General features: G+C 51.0%; 1 protein-coding gene across 1 annotated transcript in view; it reads left to right on the top strand.

The window, feature by feature from the left end:
* The window catches only part of NTN1 (netrin 1), a 110,071-nt gene that overhangs the window by 53,991 nt on the left and 38,181 nt on the right, over nucleotides 1–17,899 (top strand). Inside the window, exon 2 of the mRNA XM_086624145.1 lies at nucleotides 2,096–2,284. Within this exon, the coding sequence (XP_086480271.1) occupies nucleotides 2,096–2,284 (189 nt within the window). The remainder of the gene's footprint in view (nucleotides 1–2,095; nucleotides 2,285–17,899) is intronic.

The following is a 17,899-nucleotide window of genomic DNA, read 5'->3' as shown; positions in this document are numbered from 1 at the left end:
GCCAGGTTGGATGAGGCTTTGGGCAACCTGGTGTAGTGGAAGGTGTCCCTGCCCATGGCAGGGGGGTTGGAACTAGATGATCTTCGGGGTCCCTTCCAATCCAAACTGTCCAATGATTCTGTGATTCTGCAGGGCATGAATCACCTCTGATCCCCTATTTGTACAGCTCTGACTGCTGTCGAGCCATCACATTGACAGAGGCTGCTCATGCCATGAAGAAAGGCGAATACCATAGCTGAGCGGCTGCTGGGGCGCTCCTGGGAAAGCACGAAGTGCTCTTCCTCAGATTAAGAGGGAAGGGAAAAACCTGCAAGTAGGGATGCAGAAAGCACTGGGTGCACGCTCCCACCCTTCTTTGAGGTGTAAATAGGCTGTTCAAGGGTGCTCACAGCATCAGCGAATGCATCTGTGGGACCGGCCAGATCTAAAAGCAGCGATTCCCTCTGCACGCAGGAGCTGTGTCTCTCATCTCCCTGATGGTCCTCTCCTGTTTGGGAGACAACAAATGCACCCGCAGGCTGGTGGGCTCATCTAAGGAGAGGCAAGCTGCGGTTCAAAGTGGTGGCCCCACTCGGTGTCAGGAATCTCACTTCCCCACGGCTGCCAAACCGATCTTGGGTCACTCTTCTCACCATTAGCACGTTGGTGGCTGCTTCTGCTGCTCTGCCAGCATTGGGGTCTGGTGGGGACGTGAGGTTGGGCCTCACCACATCAGCTGGAGGAATGCAGATTGCAAAGCGCCGAGAGAGCCGTCTCCATCCCGCTGGTCGGACGTGTCCGGAAGATTTTGCTCTCCCCTTTGCTTTCACATTGTGAGTTCGCTGAGGATTGTTCCCGATAAATAATCCGGAACTGCACTGTAATTTTCTGGGCTGAAATTTGATAATGAAGCAAATACAGCATGTCTTTGTCTTGGGCCAGCACCATAAGGTAAACAGGAAGGAATGAGGGATTAAGACATCTCTGCTCTAAAGGAAGGTGACAAGCCCAGAGCCGTGACACCTTCGTGCCGAGGCGAGAGGCCCAGCTGCGGGCTGGCGTTGCACGGATGCATTGTTCGGGGCCGAAGAGCAAATAAAAGCAAAGGGAAAAGAAAACAAGCTATAAAATTCTTGCCCCAGCAACTGCCTCTTGATGTTCCCATGACAGCTCTGGGGACGGGCGGGCGAGGGGTCGAGCTTTTGAAGTCCTTCAGTTGTCCTTAGCGAAGGCCCCCTGTTAAAATAGTCCCTGTGTTGACATTAGGCTGCATATGGTGGAGAAATTGGACATCTCCCGGCAGGTTCGGTCACAGCGCGTGCAATTAAAGCAGAGGGGGATTTTTTGGCGTTTTGGTATTTATCCAGGCGTCAGGCCGGCCCCGTTGCAGAGGCAGAGGTTTATCAGCATGTTCAGGGTGGCAGACATGCGGCTGCCAGGAGCAGGACGGAAAACCGGGAAAGAAACTTGCTTGGAAGGTCTTGAAATGATATGCAGAGCTCAAACACTCATGTGTGCTGGGACTAGTGAAAGTGGGAATACTGGGAATGTCAGGCAGGCGATGTTGGAAACCCCTTTCCCCCGGGGGCAGATGGAGGGGGCTCATGGGGTGCGGAGAAGTGAGGTGTTTTGCAGGGGTTTTGGGGGGGCTTTGCACTGGACACGGTAGGAAGCACCATGGTGAGAGAGCAGATGAGGAGGAGGATGAGGAGCAGCCGGGGGGTTGTGTGTTGCCGTTTCCTAACCATGGACTGGCTCCCTACCCTCGCAGCCTTGCCTGCACCCAGCTTTTCATTCACATTAAGAGCAGGGAGAGGCAAAGGGTGTGTTTGTTGCAAATCACGATGGTAAAATGGGGTCTCAGCAACCTCAGCATCCCCTTTGAAAAGCCAGACTCGCCACCTAGCACTGGTCAAGGAAGGATGTGGGTCAGCAACTGGCTTCCCATAGCCAGCGATGCCACCGGAGCATCCCCTCCTGTGCCACCCCCACTGCGACGGGTCTCCCCGGGCAGGACCTGGAGGGTGCCCAGCCCCGCGCACACAGATCCCCCCAGGGTTGGCACCTCGGTGGCCGGGCACAGATGCTGACAGTCTCTGCTCTTCGCCTCTTGCAGCCTGCAACTGCAACCTCCACGCCCGGCGATGCCGCTTCAACATGGAGCTCTACAAGCTGTCGGGGCGCAAGAGCGGCGGCGTCTGCCTGAACTGCCGGCACAACACTGCGGGGCGGCACTGCCACTACTGCAAGGAGGGCTTCTACCGGGACCTCAGCAAGCCCATCTCCCACCGCAAGGCCTGCAAAGGTACCCGCTCGGGGGGGGTGGGATGGCTGAGATCTCCTCCAATCCCTTCCTGCCACTCTGCTTCCACAGCTCTTGCTCTTGCCAAACTCCTCCTGCTTCTCCCTTTCCCAAACCAAGCCCTTGAAATTACTTTTCTTCCCCCTACGTTCCCTGCCATCACCTCCCCCGGGTCTCCCCAGCCTCCCAGTGATGATGAGGCCACTGACATACAAAAAAATCCTCACTGCTGAGGATGACTTTAAATTATTTCAGGTTAAAAGAGCTATTTTATCGCTTATCCCCATCCCTGGAAGTGTTCAGGGCCAGGTTGGATGAGGCTTTGAGCAACCTGGTGTAGTAGAAGGTGTCCCTGCCCATGGCAGAGGGGTTGGAACTAAATGTTCTTGAAGGTCCCTTCCAACCCAAACCATTCTGTGATTCTGTGATTATAAACCATGTTTCATCTGCTCTAATTGCCACAGCAAACTTAGTCACCACATATGTAAGGACAGAGTTGCACCAAGTCCCAGGTACGGGGTTAGATGCAGCATCTGCACATCAGCCTCCTCCAAGCACCCAGCCCCCCCTGCTCCCATCCTCCACCCTCGCCCCCAGCACTGCCAGGGTCGGGGGGGGGGGGGATCACTCACAAAACATTTCACCCCTCAAGACGAGGCGAGAACAGTGAAACAGGGAAACAATTTTATTTTGAGCTCAGCAAATGGAGATTTTTGAGGTTGTCTCTTCTCCTGCGGTGGGCATGAAGGGCCACAGGCGAGCGGGGCTTCAGCTGGGGTGGGAGCTGCAATAAAAGCAAATCCTGCAAATGAAGATTTTTAACTCTCGGCTGCCTGCTGGAAGAGATACAAATCCTGAGCCCGAGACGCAGCGAAAGGAATCAAGCGAACATTCAAAAGCCATCTTAGAAGATGCCGAGGTTTCCCGCAGAAACCTTCAGCTCTTTTCTCTCTAAAGAGTCATTTCAAGAAGAAAGGGAAAGGTTTTTTTGGCCCAAGCTGGGTATTTTTGGCTGGAAAGCTTTGGGTCTTCAGAGTTTTCTTTTTTTTTTTTTTCCACTGAAAACAGACGCTCTTTGCCAAAGCAGAAAAAGAAATCACTTCTTTAGACGGCCCTACTCCTCCTTTTTTCACCTTGTAAAAACTCTTTCAACGACACATTTTCGACCCGCCCTGCACCGAGGCTGCTAAAAAGCTGCAGCTTCAGCCCGACGCGCAGGTTGGTGGGCTACGAACACAGCCCGGGCTCTTGGCGGGGAGAGGAGCTGCCGTTTCGGGGTCCGAGGAGCCAGAAAACAGGGGTGCAGGGGGTGCTGAGCCTTTTCCACCCCAGTCCCGGCATCCAACATCCTGGTCGGATCCTGGCTCCGAGCTCCTGCCGCGCCTTGCCCCCGGTCCCGAGCAGATATGTGTTGTACTAAAGTCTGTATTTCTGTTTTCACAGCCGGGTCGCAGCCGAAGTAACAGGGTGAGACAAAGGGAAATGGGGAAGGAGTGGGGGGGATCTCCTCGAGCGGGGCCGGGCAGTGCCGCAGACGGGTACCCATCACCCCAAGCAGCAGAGGTGTTTGCTGATGTCCAGAGCCTGGTTCTCATTTACCTTCTTGCTCCCCAGAAAGGGTTTTGGGGTGGCGGGGCGGTGGGGGGCATTCCCACCCCTCCCCAAGCACGGTGAACTCCTTCCCAGGGCTGTGGAGTGTGGGGGCTCCTGGGGAGGCGTGGGATTCGGGGAAGAGGAGGACTCTTTCCCAGCCATGGTCACCACGCATCCATAGGGCTCTGGGATCAGCACAGGGAGGGGACACTCGGCTGGAGGGTGGGACAGATCCCATCCCCTGGCCATCCCCAGCTTTTCCACCAGGAAAAAACCTTTCCATCCCCACTGTCCAGTGTTGGCAGCGACGTCCGCACTTAACCCTCTTTGTCTCATTGATCCTGTCATTTCCCAGGACTTTCCTTGCTCCTGCTTTTCCCAGGTCTTCGCCCCACCAGGCAGCCTGCTCCCCAACTCCTGCCCATTTATCCTTGCTCTCCCCTGGCCCCTCGCTCCTGCCAACCTCTCCGGGGCTGAGAGCACAGTGCTCTTACCCAAAAACGCACAGCTGGGTGGCAAGCACAAACCTCAGAGCCATGCCGTGCCTCAGTTTCCCCAAGCGAGCACCCGGGAGGATGCTCAGTGGCCTTGCTGAGGCCCTCAGCAATATTTTAAGGCCAAATTTCCCAACCGCTGGGTCGTTCACTCAACTAAACACTCTTTGCAATTGTCCTTTTCTCATCCCCCTGCCTTCTCCAACCGCTCCTGCTCTTGAAATTCGAGATGGCCAAATTTAAATACTTCTCCAGCCCCCTACGGTTTATAACAAAAATGTGGCTATTGGAGCTACCAGATACAAAGGTATGTAATAAATATGCTGGTGCATGAACAGCTCCCCGACTCGCAGCCTATTAGCACAATTTCACAGTAGTTGGAACGGTTTATTGTTGCCGTAATCCATCGTCCTATACAAAAGCGGGCGAAATGAAGTTTCCTACAGCAAAGGCATTCCTTTGAAAACTCGTTTTCCTGAGCTCTGTTTATGACACAGGGGATTTTATGTTCCTTCTATTTTCCTTCGCTCATTCAGGGACTGTTGTGAAATAATTGTTGAAAACAGGCATTTAAAAAAAAAAAAACAAAAAACAAACCCCGCCATCTAACAACTTCAGTCATTTCTCTAGTGATAACGATATTAATTTCCCATCTCACCAAGCCATATGCCGATGGACGAAGCTCTCCCAGAGTCTCATCTCTGCTGAATGTGTTTAGAATTAAGGAATTAACCGTCCTGTAGCATCTCCCATCTCCCTCACAACTGCCTGACTCCTCATCTCACCCAGCAGATCGTGTCTTCTCTGTAAGACTTGATTCTTTCAACCATCCCATTGCTCCGTTCGTGTCCTCCACATAACACATTTAAATAAATGCATATAATAGAGCACCGGTGCCTTGTGAGTCCACAAAGAGCTGCTGAGGAAGCATGGAGCACGTTTAACCACCTCAGCAAGTGCGTGAGCTTTATTTGTTTGGTTATTTTTTTTTATTATTTTGAGATTTTTGTATTAATTTGACTTCATTAATTCACCCTAACGGACGCATCCACCTAAACTGCCTTTCCTCTCACTTGTGTTTCTCATCTCTCGCTCCATCCCATGCACTAGGTTATGAACCTTAATTCACAACACACCTAACACCACAGAATTACAAAGTTGCATTATTTTCAATCGGTTTTGCCATTGACACAAAAATATCTCATTGCAGAAATGTTCGCAGAACCTCCACCTTTTTTTTTTTAACATGGAGAAAAAGAGAACACCGCAAACTTCTGCACATATTGCAGGGCAGGTAGCAATAGGCGAGCAGAAAGTGGAGCTGGGCAGTGCCCTCCCACCCAGGAGGAGAGTGTTGGGTTTTCTAATGGCCAAACCTCTCATAATTTTTAATTAAAAGGTTTTTGTAATGATCTGAAGTTGTTTTAGCAGCACAGGTGAAGGCATAAGAAATTGGGCTTTAAGGATGGCTTTTACCCCGCTGGTTAGAAGTGATGCAGCCGTGCCATGTTCCTTGCCCGTGCGTTTGTTCCAGCTCTTTTCTTGCAAAAAAAAACCCCACTAAAAGCGAGAAAAAGTCATCCAGCGCTCGGAGATGCCCTGTCGCAGAGCTGCACAACAGGCAGAGCGCGGCGTGAAGCCTGCAAACCACATGCAAAGGAATCGATGACAGCTGGAGCAGGGCTATGGCACGGAGCGGCAGCACTGGGCACACGCCAGAGCCCGCCGGGCTGGAGCTGGGAGCCGAGGCAGGACGGTGGGTACTGCGGGTGGGTGGTCAGGCAGACCCAGGGACACCAGTGACTCAAGCGAGGGCTCGGGCTCCCCTGTTGTTTTGAGGTCAGACCACAGAACTCATCTCTGCGTGGCCCCACATTTGGATTCTCAGGCTGGAGGGACGCGATCGTAGTGCTGGTTGTCCGCCGTGGGGGATGGATGGGCTCATCCCAGTGGGCGCTGGAGCACAGTGCCCTTTGCTGGGGCAGATACATCAAACCCCTGGTCCTGCACTCCTTAGATGTGGGGGCTGTCCCAGGAAACAACAGACCCCCAGATATAGAAGACATTTAACACCTTTATCTTTTTAAACTCAGAACAAGGGCGAGTTGTTCCTCGCGGATTTTTGTGAGAGCATGAGGAGCTCCCGAAACGCTGCTTCCCATTCCTTCTGCTTTCCCTCTGCTCCAAATGATGTTGCAAGTGAAATTCCACAGCTGGGTCCTGCAAATCTCCGTCCGCTCCGCTCTGTCGTGGGCCGCCGTAAATCAGGGCCCTGGTATTAGTTCTTTTGATTAAATTCACTTCTGATATTTGCCAGATTATTGGCACTAATGTCATTCTGTCGGAACGGAGACTCGGCAGGATTTGACAGCCCGGCTGTAAAACAGCTCCGCACTTCGGGGGAAGGATTTACACGCTTTTTGATGAAAAGATGACAAATGATACGCGTCATGAGCGCGCTCGTGCTGAGGCTGCCGGCGTAAACCCCTTCTGGAGGGGCAGGATTTGGCGCCTGGAGAGGTCACCTTCATTAGGACTCAACGTTTCGGTAAAAAAAATGGGATCTCCTGCCTCCCCCGTGCTGTCACAGCCCCGTGCCCGTGCTGAGCCTGGCAGGATTTTCCGTCTGCATTGGAGGATTATTTAGTGACTTGTGCAAAAAAAAACCCAAACCAGCACTCCCAGCATACTGCCCGTCCTGGCTTGTACCCACAAAGGCTCAAGGCTTTGACATTTGCTTTTTGGAGACGATTTAGGGTCAAGCAGAGAGAAGGCAAGTGCTGTCCCCATGGGCTCAGCCTCCGGTCCTTGATTCCGTGGGTGCAGATGTAGTTTTTCTCCCCACCCAGCTGCAGGCATTTTGGAGGGGGGTGGGAATAAAGCAGCTGGACCCCTTTGGCTCCTTGTGCTGCCTGGAGAGTGGAGCAGAGCCCTTGGTGACAGGGACAGTGGGACGAGTCCCCCGTCTCTCTCCACTGACTATAGAGGGAGCTGCGTGACCACCGTAGAGCACGGAGCTCATCACAAGGCTGAAGCCAGGGGAGATGTAACCTCCTCTTGCTGCCCTGACCCCCCCTGAGAAGTCGGGGTGCAGGAGGCAGCCGTGGTAAAACCCGCATTAGATGGCAGAGTCTGAGGACGGGCTCGCTGCCACCAGCCGTTCCGGTGTCCCACCGTTGGTGTCCCACGGGCTGCGTCCCAGTGTAGGACAGGAAGATCAGCCTGTCCGTGGTGCAACTCTGTAGGTTTCAGTTGTGGTCAGCATCCTTCCAGCCTCGGAGACGTCCCCTGCCACCACAGTCCCCAGTCCACAGCGTGGTGGGGGGTAGGCAAAGCTCAGAGCTGACACATACCAAAGACATAGGGATGGCCTGGCTGAGATCCTGCCAGGGCTCCCTGGGGCAGCAGGGCCACCAGTGGCTCCTGGCAGGGCTCCTGTTCCCAACCTTTCCTTGTCTGAGGCAAGAACCAGCTCCCACAGGCTCCTTCCCACCACTGCAGGGACCCCGTCACTGCTGAGCATCAGGGCAGGAGATCTACCCTTGGTGTCCACCTTAGGAGGAGGTGAAGTGCATCCTAACAGAGATGCTCCTCTTCCCAAAGCAACCTCATTTTGATGCCTCTCTCTAGTCCAGCTCATTTGTGGTTTCACAAGGCAAAGTCCAAGGCAATGGATTCCAATTTCTATGAGTTCCCCCCAGGGAGTTTTCCTTAATTATCTACCTTCCTCCCCTTCCTTTCCTCCTTTTCTTCCTCTTTGAAGACCAGCTGGAGCTACCATGTAAATGAGAGATGAGCCAACTCATAGTGCTGGCAGGGCTTGGATTAAGTTCTTGTATCAAGGCTTGGTCACCCCTGAGAAATCACATTGATGGAGAAAGTCCAGTCTTCCAAGGCCTTGATCTGCCAAACACAGACTTGATTTTCTCCACAGGGCATGCTCTTCCAGTGCTGCAAGAATGATTTTCTAGCTGTATTTCTATACCGTATTTGTAGTGGCTATGCCTTAATCACCCCCTTCCCCATGGCCCCATAATTCTTTATATCGATGTCATTCCAAGTGCTGAGCACTGATTTATGGTTTCTACATCTAAAACTTGTCATCAACAACCCCCAGACACGCACAGATCGGTTGGAGAAAGTTTTAAGCTTTAAGCTGTCCCATGCACATGGGTGGCTCCGTGGAAGTGTCCTGGGGCAGCGCAGGAAGCTCAAGTGCCACTGCCACCAAGTGCCACCGCCACCAAGTGCCACTACCACCAAGTGCCACCACCTCTACAGCACCTCCAGGAGCCAGGGTAGAGCTGCACCATTCACCTGCTTGGCCTGGAAGGATCCCAAAGCAAAGAAGAGACATCATCATTACAGAAACTCCTGAACTGTTTTGAGTTTGTAGCTTGAGAAACATAGAAAAGGAGTGATTTTTCTTTTTTTTAAACGAAGGCTTGAGCTCAACGCAAGATATCTACCTGGCCATGCCAGCTTTTAAACATCCGTGATTTTAATGACAAATGAGCAGCCATTAAAAAATTAAGCAGCCACTTCTGTGCAAGCTGGAGTGGGAAGAGTTTGCTGCGTCGCAGCAGTCAAATATTCCCGTGGCAAACCCAGCCACTGAGACACTTTCTAATTGTTTCAAGCCAGATGGGGCTCCATGTGCTTCCTCCTGCTCTCCCTTCCACGCGTGCCTTCCAGTTCCAAGGACTTTCTAATTAAGTCTGATCTACGTGAGCCACCAGTGAGGAACAAACCAAACATCAGAGCCATGCACAGCCCCTTCCCCAGCCCAGGGCAGCTCCACCACCTCCGTGCAGTGCATGGGGACGATGCCACGCACTGGGACCCACATTTAGGGACCACAGATAGCATGTTCCAGTTTCATGTTTGTGGCCACTGGTGATCTGAAGCAGTCACACTTTTTGCTCCTCTATGGCTCTGCCCCTGTAAATGCTCCAGAATTGGGGCTGGTTCTCCATTTTGATCCAAATTAACTGAGACAAGGGTAAAATCCTGCTGCCTGGTCTTCCCAGAAACTCATTGCTGGCTTTCTCCTCTCTCTGGCTTATGATCAGGCCCACCTCCCACAACACAGCAGCGTTGAAACAGATATTTGCTTTCAGTGGAATGGCATTTAGGCAGTCTGGGATCAAAACCTGGGTGCTCAGGGAGAGCACGGAGGACTGGTAGGAGACTTCTCCCGGGGGGTTGGCAGTGCACCAAGGGGCATCACCACGGGCAAGGAGGCTCTGCCATCCACATCCCAGATGGTGTGTACATGCTGGGGATCTCTGGTCTGCTCCAGTCTCCAAAAGTTGGCTTAGAAGGTCATTAACAAAAAAAAAAAAAAAAAAGAAAAAAAAAAGGGAAAACCTTTTTTTAAAAAAAAAGAGAGGGAAAAAAGAAGAAAGAGAGAGAGGTTTGTCTGTGCCTGGTGATAAGATCAGAGCAAAATCACCTACACGCCAAAAGTTTCCTTAAGCTGCCACTGTCTCCAAGCTCCAGGGAAGTCAATAATTCCACATATTGCTCCCACCCAGGCACGTTTTGCTGCGTGATTTGCCCCCGCTGCCAGCCCAGGCTCTTGGGGCCGTGGGGCCGGGCAGATGTTGTGCACCCCAGCCCCGCGGTGGGGCCGAGGGAGGGGGCTGCTTCTTAGCCTGGGCCCCCTGTTCTCCTCCAAAAAGCCACATCAGCACCTCCAGAGCCCTTTTCGGCCAAGCTCCCCTCTCTTCTAGGAGCATCTTGTAGCCTTTGCCGAATTGATAGAGACCAACTTGCATTTAAAGGCAAATTTGAAACAGACTCAGTTCAGGGACGGGAAGGGCAGAGGGGGCTTTTGACATATCTCCAAACGGGCTGGGATGACATCTGGGTGTAAACAAGGCAGCATCTCACCGGGCTGGGGCCTGACCTGCAGCACGAACCCCACAGCATGGCTCTGACACATCCCCTCGGTGTCCCAGCCCAGTCGAGAGCACCCATTCCCATGGGAGATGTGCCCGGGGCCTCAGTGATGCCCCACGTGCTGCGCTTTGCAGACGCTCTCCCACAAAGGCACCCACTGGTTGTGTCTTCCACCGTACTGAGTAAAGCCAGGACTCAAAGCAGCATCTCCCAGGAGAAGGACACCAAGTGAGCTGGATTAGAGATACACCATGGAGACAGACTGAGAGAGTTGGGGCTGTTCAGCTTGGAGAAGAGAAGGCTCCAGAGAGACTTTACAGCAGCCTTCCAGTACCTAAAGGGGCTACAGGAAAGCTGGAGAGGGGCTTTGGACAAGGGCGTGTAGGGACAGGACAAGGGGCAATGGATTTAAACTGAAAGAGGGGAGGTTTAGTTTAGACATAAGGAAGAAATTCTTTACACTGAGGGTGGTGAGGCACTGGAACTGGTTGCCCAGAGAAGCTGTGGCTGCCCCATCCCTGGAAGTGTTCCAGGCCAGGTTGGATGAGGCTTTGAGCAACCTGGTGTAGTGGGAGGTGTCCCTGCCCATGGCAGGGGGGTTGGAACTAGATGACCTTGAAGGTCCCTCCGAACCCAAACCATTCTCTGATTCTGTGATCTCCACTGCAACAGGAGACCTTCATCACTTCTAGTACGGGAGGGAGGAACAGCCCCATGAATAGACGAGCTGAAAATGCATACAAAGAGCCTCCAGAAAGGGCAAAGCCCACAGCAGAAACTGCCAGCTCTGTGTGAGGCTCACAGAGGTTGCAGCGAGATGCTTTGCTGACTCCAGGGATCCAAGACGTGCGATGGAGGAGGCTCAGCCAAAGATCCTCTGGAGCACCTTGAGCTTTCCATTGCAGCCTAGAAACCTTTCCCCCAGCACCTTCAGAGAGGAGATACAGCTCACAGCTAAGTCCCCAAACCATGTGAGACGTTTAGATGATCTAGCTTATTAGGAAAATTTAGACAATGTTGATATCCTGACAGGAGCTCTGCATTTCTAAAAAGTCACACCTTTACAGTGATGGTGCCTGAGAGGAGTTTTATTGGCTAAATTTGGGGCCGACCACCTTCAAAACTGGGGTTTGGGTTTGGTTTTTTAGCAGAAATACATCCATAAGCAATCGTGAAGGGCAGGTTGGGACTGTGGGTTTTCAGAAGTGGCAGGGTGTGACACAATAGAGGGGAATTTGCACTCTATTAAAAGAAAAAAGATGGATTAAACCCCAGTTCTCCATCACAAGTCTCAGACTAAGAACAGAAGTTGCTAAATTCGTTTGCAAAGCCAGATCTTTGCACGTTTCCGAGACAGAGGGAAGAAAAGGAATAATTTGCCTTCTCCATAAATATTTTCAAATTGTTGAGATAATTTCCTGTTTCAGATCAGTTCACGAGAGTGAAAAATCCTCCAGGCTCTCAGGTCCTGAACATTAAAAGGAAGGTCAGTCCCGCTCATCCATGCGCCCGGTTCTGATTTTAAGCACGCTGTAACAAAAAGGCTTTTTTCTCATTAAAAAAACCCATATATTTTCCAGTTACACGTACACTTCTCAGAGCATCGCAGCTCAGTGGCCTGGATTTGTACCCCAGGAGCTCTCTTTGTGGTTTTCTCACGGGTGCTCGGGGTGATACGGTGGCTCTCGCCACTGTGGATTCTTTAGAGTCTAATAAGGGCTGTGCACACCAAAGGGCTCCCCCTCTGCTGCGCTTTTTCGGGGGTTTCTGTCTCATCTACCCAACCGCTTCATTTCATGAGGCTTGTGGCAACCTCATTATCTCTGAGCCTTTTGCTTCTTTGCCAGATTTGATTGAAATATTATTAGTGGGAGAATACACTTGCAAAAACCTCATTTCCTCCGGAGCCAGGCTAAAAACGCATCAGGAGGAGAAAATATTTGCCTTTTTTTTTTCCCCCTCAATAAAAGTATTCTCCAGTCCACTCTTTCTCATGCAATGTCTCCCATGAGAGCAGGTTGAGCCTTATTTTGCTTTAGAGCTGCAGGAACCCCATGCCCAGGGACTGTGCCCCACTCAGCTGCTCTCTGCCTGGCCAGAGCTGCCCCCGGGGGTCTTCCACCAGACTTGACATTTTTTGACAGAAAAATAAAAGGGATGACATCCTCCACGACAAAACCCAGGTCCTGCTGGCAAAGCAGGGAGAAGGAAGCACCGATGCTTCATCCCCGGGTGTCTCAGCATCCCCAGCGCTCTCCCAGCTCGGCTGCAATCTCAAAACGTGGAGAGCTGAGGCGATGGGGGAATTTTTAACAATTTTTTAACAAGAGGGTTTTCGAGCATTTTGGAGAGAGCTGCCATAATTGTCTTATTGTCTGTATCACTAATGCCTGCCCATAGCGCGCCTGCCCAAAAAGTGGATTTATTACCGTGGTTCAAAGCCCTCTCCGGATTAGTGGCGACTCTCGCTCATTGGAGACATTGTGGGCCCCGTCTGTTACTTGTTACAGAGAAGACAAAGACAAGGTCTAATCTGTGAAATTTGGCCCAAACCACAGGGAGTCAAAGCCCTTGGCTTCCCCAAGTGCCAGTTCAGGGGGGAGAAACGGGAGAGCCATGAGAAGCGGTGCAGGAGGAGGGACACTGTGAAACACCAACAGATTATTTGGCTTTGGCTGATAAAAAGGCGAATTCATTTTCTGCTGGCAAGAAAACTTTAAATCTCCAAGAGAATGTGCTGAGGGACATTGTATGTGAACATGATCCTTTGGAAAACTAAATCCAGTTCACAATATCTCAGACAATCTGACGATCTCATTGCAAAGCAGTTAACAGTTAATATTTGAAGCCATTATTAGTATTCAGAGTTAACACAGAGGCATTTCAACCTCTGCTTCTGGTTAGGAAACTAGTTGGGGCCAGACTGGGTGGGTGCACATTAAATACCACAGTTTCTCTTTCCTATGACACAAATTCGTGTGATTTGCAGGACGTGCCTCCCGTGGTGGGGATGCTCTGCCATTAAATATGATCTCGTCCATCCCTGCAGGATCCTGACCCCAAAGCCAGCATAAACCTCTCCGCACCGCTCAGGTGTACAGATATCAGATAGTAACTGTCCTCACCCATGGAGAAGTAACCAGGGTAGGTCTCCAAAGGAAGGAGGACCACTTGGTTTGAATTGTGTCTCCAAAGACGGGAGCCAAAGCAAACCTGCAAAAAAGAGTCTGCTCAGGTCAGGTCTTTGGGACAGCTGAAGGCTGAGGTGAGCTTTGAGGTGGATTACAGCTACGGGAGGACAACTGGACTGACCCCAGGAGTCTCCCACTCTGTGCTTTCCCCAGCCAGATGTATTCACTGGAACCAGGATTTAAAGTACCCGAGTTACCAAAGTCAGAGGATCAGGAAAAAAATAACTACGACTACAAAATGTTTGTTTAAGTAATAATATCTGGACCATACCTCTAAATACTAAAACATAAGACTAAGTGAAATATGTTTACTGCATCAAGGTGACGTGGGCTGCGTTACTGAAGCAACAGGGAAATTTAAGTTGAGTTGGTTTGGTGTTTTGCTGTTTAAAATATTGTCGGAATCAAAGCATCCACACACAAAGCTTGATTTTGGTGCATTTTTTCCCAGCAGAAAGCTTCTGTAGCTACATTTTTTACTCTAGTTGGAGCCTTTAGAGGAAAGAAGGAAGGCTACCAAAGGGAGGCAGTTTTGGCCGTGATTCTGGAAAAGCGTTTAAAAGCCTAGTTAAATATAAACGTGTACCAAAGGCACATTGGCTATGTGGGACTTAAATTCATGCTTCAAACGGAGCGTGATTTCCTGAAGGAGGTTCTTTCTCCATGCAGGAACCTTCATCAACGACTATTGCAAATTAAGGTGGGTTTTTTTCCAGCTTAATGCGTTATGGTTTTACTGCTTGGTGCATGGCGTTGGGTAAAGCGGTCACGCTTTGGGGTTTTAAATCTGGAAGCCCTGCGACCTGTGTTATCACTGCAGATATGGTGTGACAGGAGGAAATCTGGACATCTCGTGAAATTAAGCCTTTTTCTGTTGTTCAGTCAAACGGCTTTTTCATCATTCTGAAAACCTCCCAAGGAAAGAGATTGCCCGAAGACAGGAAGATGTTAATTCTCCAAAAATGCAGGTCCTTTCAGGTACCTTTCTCAAAGAACATCACACTTGAAGAGAGCTAAGCCTGGAGATTTATCCCTCTGTTTGCCTTTCAACACATGTGTGTGGGGGAAGATTAGCAGCTGGGAACGCCTTGGACCAAAATTCAGGGGCGGAAAAATATTTGCATTTTTATCATGCTGTTTGTCAACATTCGGTGGGCCAGAGACAACCCAGCAAGTTCAGCCTTCAACCACCTTCCCAGGGCGTTTCACATCCTTTCAGGCATGGCCCTAAGATTTACTTTCAGGTATTTTTTTTCAGTCCCAAACCAGCCAAATCTCAGCTGGAGCACCGAAACGCACCTTTGCCAATGCCCGAGCGGGCGATGGTCTGTCTCAGCAGACTCGAGTGGATAATAGCAGCTTGTCTTGGAAGCCTCAGACAGAGATATAAAACTCTAGGACAGACAGTTTTGCAATAGCATGCCCCCAGGGGAAATCTCTTCCTAACTGCAGGCAGTTAGTAGCTGGCTTGGAGTGCTTATATCCATATATATATTAATCCCAGCTAATGTAACTACAGATGTTCTCATTCATAGCCCCGTCTAATCCTGTTGGGCCTTTGCCATGGTGTCTTGTAGCACGAGCTCTACGAGTTAATTGCGTGCGGCGCAAAGAAGCATTTCCTTTTATCGTTGAAAAAGGTTGCCTTTTAAACGCCTTGAATGTCCCTTTGTTCCTGTATTTTAAGGACCACTGAAGAGGAGCACCTGTCTGACCTTCTCGGCGCTGCGCGTTGCTTGGCACCCCTCCATCGTCTCTTGGCAAGGCATTTTCTAATCTTTTCCATCGCCCTCAGATGGGCGCCTCTCTGTGCCTTTCACTCCGGTTTCCCAGCTGAGGACGTACTATTGATTTCTATAGTGTCATGATATTATGTTCAGTGTTACTCTCTCTCCCCCTTTCACAATACAACCTACTATCTTGTTGCTCTTCTGAGCTCCCTTGCAATCAGCCAGATGTTTCATTGACTCCTAGATCTTTTCCTGGAGTAGTTGTGGTTAATTGGGACCCTTCAGCGTGTATGAGCCATCCTGTTCCCTCCTTCCAGTTAAGCATCCTTCAGCGCACCGGTTTTTGTCTGCTATCCTCTCACCCATTTGGCCAGTTTAGGTCGGTCTTGCAGAAGTCCTACGTGGTCTCCTCACGTCTGGACCAGCCGAGTTGAAAGTGGTCACCTAGAAATGCTGTTAGCTCCCTGCTTTCCACGTCATGGTCTTATTATCTAAGAAAAATCAGCTTTTGCGGACAGAGGTACCCCCATCACTACCCTCGTTCCCCATTAAAACCTCACGATACACTCCCACTCCTTGTTTCCTCCTCCACAGCCAGGTTTTTAAGCACGAAATAACTTGTTTTTCCAATGGCAAATCCCGGTCATCTCTGCCACAGACACTCACCAAAGATTTTTCTTAAAGGTTTCGTGAAAGAACTAACTGATGACAGTAATTTCCCACCCCCCTGATGCTGCGTGAACTGGCAGACTAAAGATGCACCATTTTCTTGCACTGACACCATTCCTGTTTGCAACTCTCACTTCTCACTCACTGCCCCACTGCGTCCTCCTCTATGGGGTGATCCTTTTTGAGCAAGGCATGAGGATACAGAGGGTAAATCAGCTGTTATCCCCCTGATTATTGCTGACCATGTCCCAGGCATGGGGTGATGTCCTCCTCCTCTCCTGGTCAGTGAGGTTTTCTCAGCAACGGTGCCTCATGGCCTCTGCTCTGCTCCGTGCAGGTGACTGCTGATACTCTGCATTGCGGTGGGTGACGGACAAACACTTGCACCCAGAGAAGTGTCTGGGCATGAAAGCATGTTTTGTGGACCAAAAAGTTCCTAACGGAAAGGCAGTGAGGTTGCCAAAGGGGTGTTTTCACCAATCACCCCCCCATTGCGACTCCAGCGCGGTCCTTCCTCAAATTGGGGTTACAACCCAAAGGAAGTGGAACTGTACTGGAAAAATCAGCATTAACCACCAGCAGCCCAGCTAATCCATGGCTGGGGAAGGAGAAGAGCCTGTAATTGCTGGCTGCAAGTGTTTGCACTGGCCGAGGAACTGCAAATTGCCTTTAATTGCTCCTAATTGCTGGCACTGGTTCAGTTCCGCTGGGACAGGGACAGCAAATGTACATCTGCAGACACTGCTTAGACCACCTCCTGCCTCCCGTGCCAGGACGGTTGAGTTGATGAGGATGTGGAGAGTTTTCTGGAAGATAGAAAAGTCAAAACGGTGTCAGGCATTCGAGGAGCTGGAGTGCCGCTGCCCTAGGTGGTCATCCCGGACTCGCAGGGTGCTGCGCCGCAGGGAAGAGCTGGGGAGCAGTGGCAGAAAGCACATCCCTACACCCGCAGAGGATTTACCCCACAGCATGTTGGAGGGAGCGATCAGCAATCACCGAGGGGGTTCTCCTGATGAGGTCCCAGACCAAGGGCCGGTGATTCCCAGCTCCTCTGCCACTTGTCTACTCTGTGACCTTGGGCATGTCACGCGTGCCCAGGGGGACACAGCTCATGCCCATGCTGCAAAGCCCTCCCAGGAGCCCGGCTTGGGAAGAGAGTAGGCAACCTCAGAGAGATACAGCTGCAAAAATAACCCCGGCAGCTTTGGAGAAGCTGCGCTGAGGCATGACCTCACGAGGGAAGGCAGCAGCAGCATCGCCATTTATTTATGCGGCGTCCGAAGAGTGCTCTGTGCTCTGCAGCCTGTCCTCCAAGAGCCTGACTCTCTAAATCTCACTCATCACGAAGGCTTTTCTCCTTTTTTTTTTTCTCTCCTTTTTTTTTTCCCTCTTCTGTTTTTTTTTCCCCCTTCTCCCGGCCGAGTGGTCCCACTGAAATCAGTGCGATCTGTTCACATGGTGGGGGGTTACTCACAGGATGGGAGTTTGCAGGTCAGGCCTGGAACCAACACACGCAGCCCCAGAGGGGACCCCTGAAACACGAGGCATGTTCCTCCCCATCCTCCTGCCCTTTGCCTCTTCTTGTGTAACCCTTCCCTGATTTGCTTATTTTGGGATTAACTCCTGCCTCTCTGCTCTTCTTTAACCCTGTTCCTTCTTCAGGCTCTTGCTTAATGTGTTTTTATTTCCACTCTCCCAGCAATGTTGAAGCCATCTCTTGGGGCTGCAGCATGTGGGTTTTCCCACCTAAACGTCACTTTGCTCTCTGCACTCATCACCAGCCACGCCGATTTGATGTTAACATTTTTCCAATCAAAACTGGGTTTGATAGAAAAGCAAGTTTTCCAATATGGGCAGGTTTGCAAGCGGCTGGTCCCCAGAGACAGCTCAAGGCAGGAGGGGAGAGCAGGACTCTTCATCAAAAATCCCAAATCATGGAATCATCGAATGGTTTGGGTTGGAAGGGACCTCAAAGATCATCTAGTTCCAAACCCCCTGCCATGGGCAGGGACACCTTCCACTACACCAGGTTGCCCA

This window comes from Tauraco erythrolophus, chromosome 20, assembly GCF_009769465.1.
Source record: "Tauraco erythrolophus isolate bTauEry1 chromosome 20, bTauEry1.pri, whole genome shotgun sequence".
NCBI lineage: Eukaryota > Metazoa > Chordata > Aves > Musophagiformes > Musophagidae > Tauraco > Tauraco erythrolophus.
Note: the sequence above shows the minus strand (reverse complement) of the source record. Positions and strands in the feature narration are given on the sequence as shown.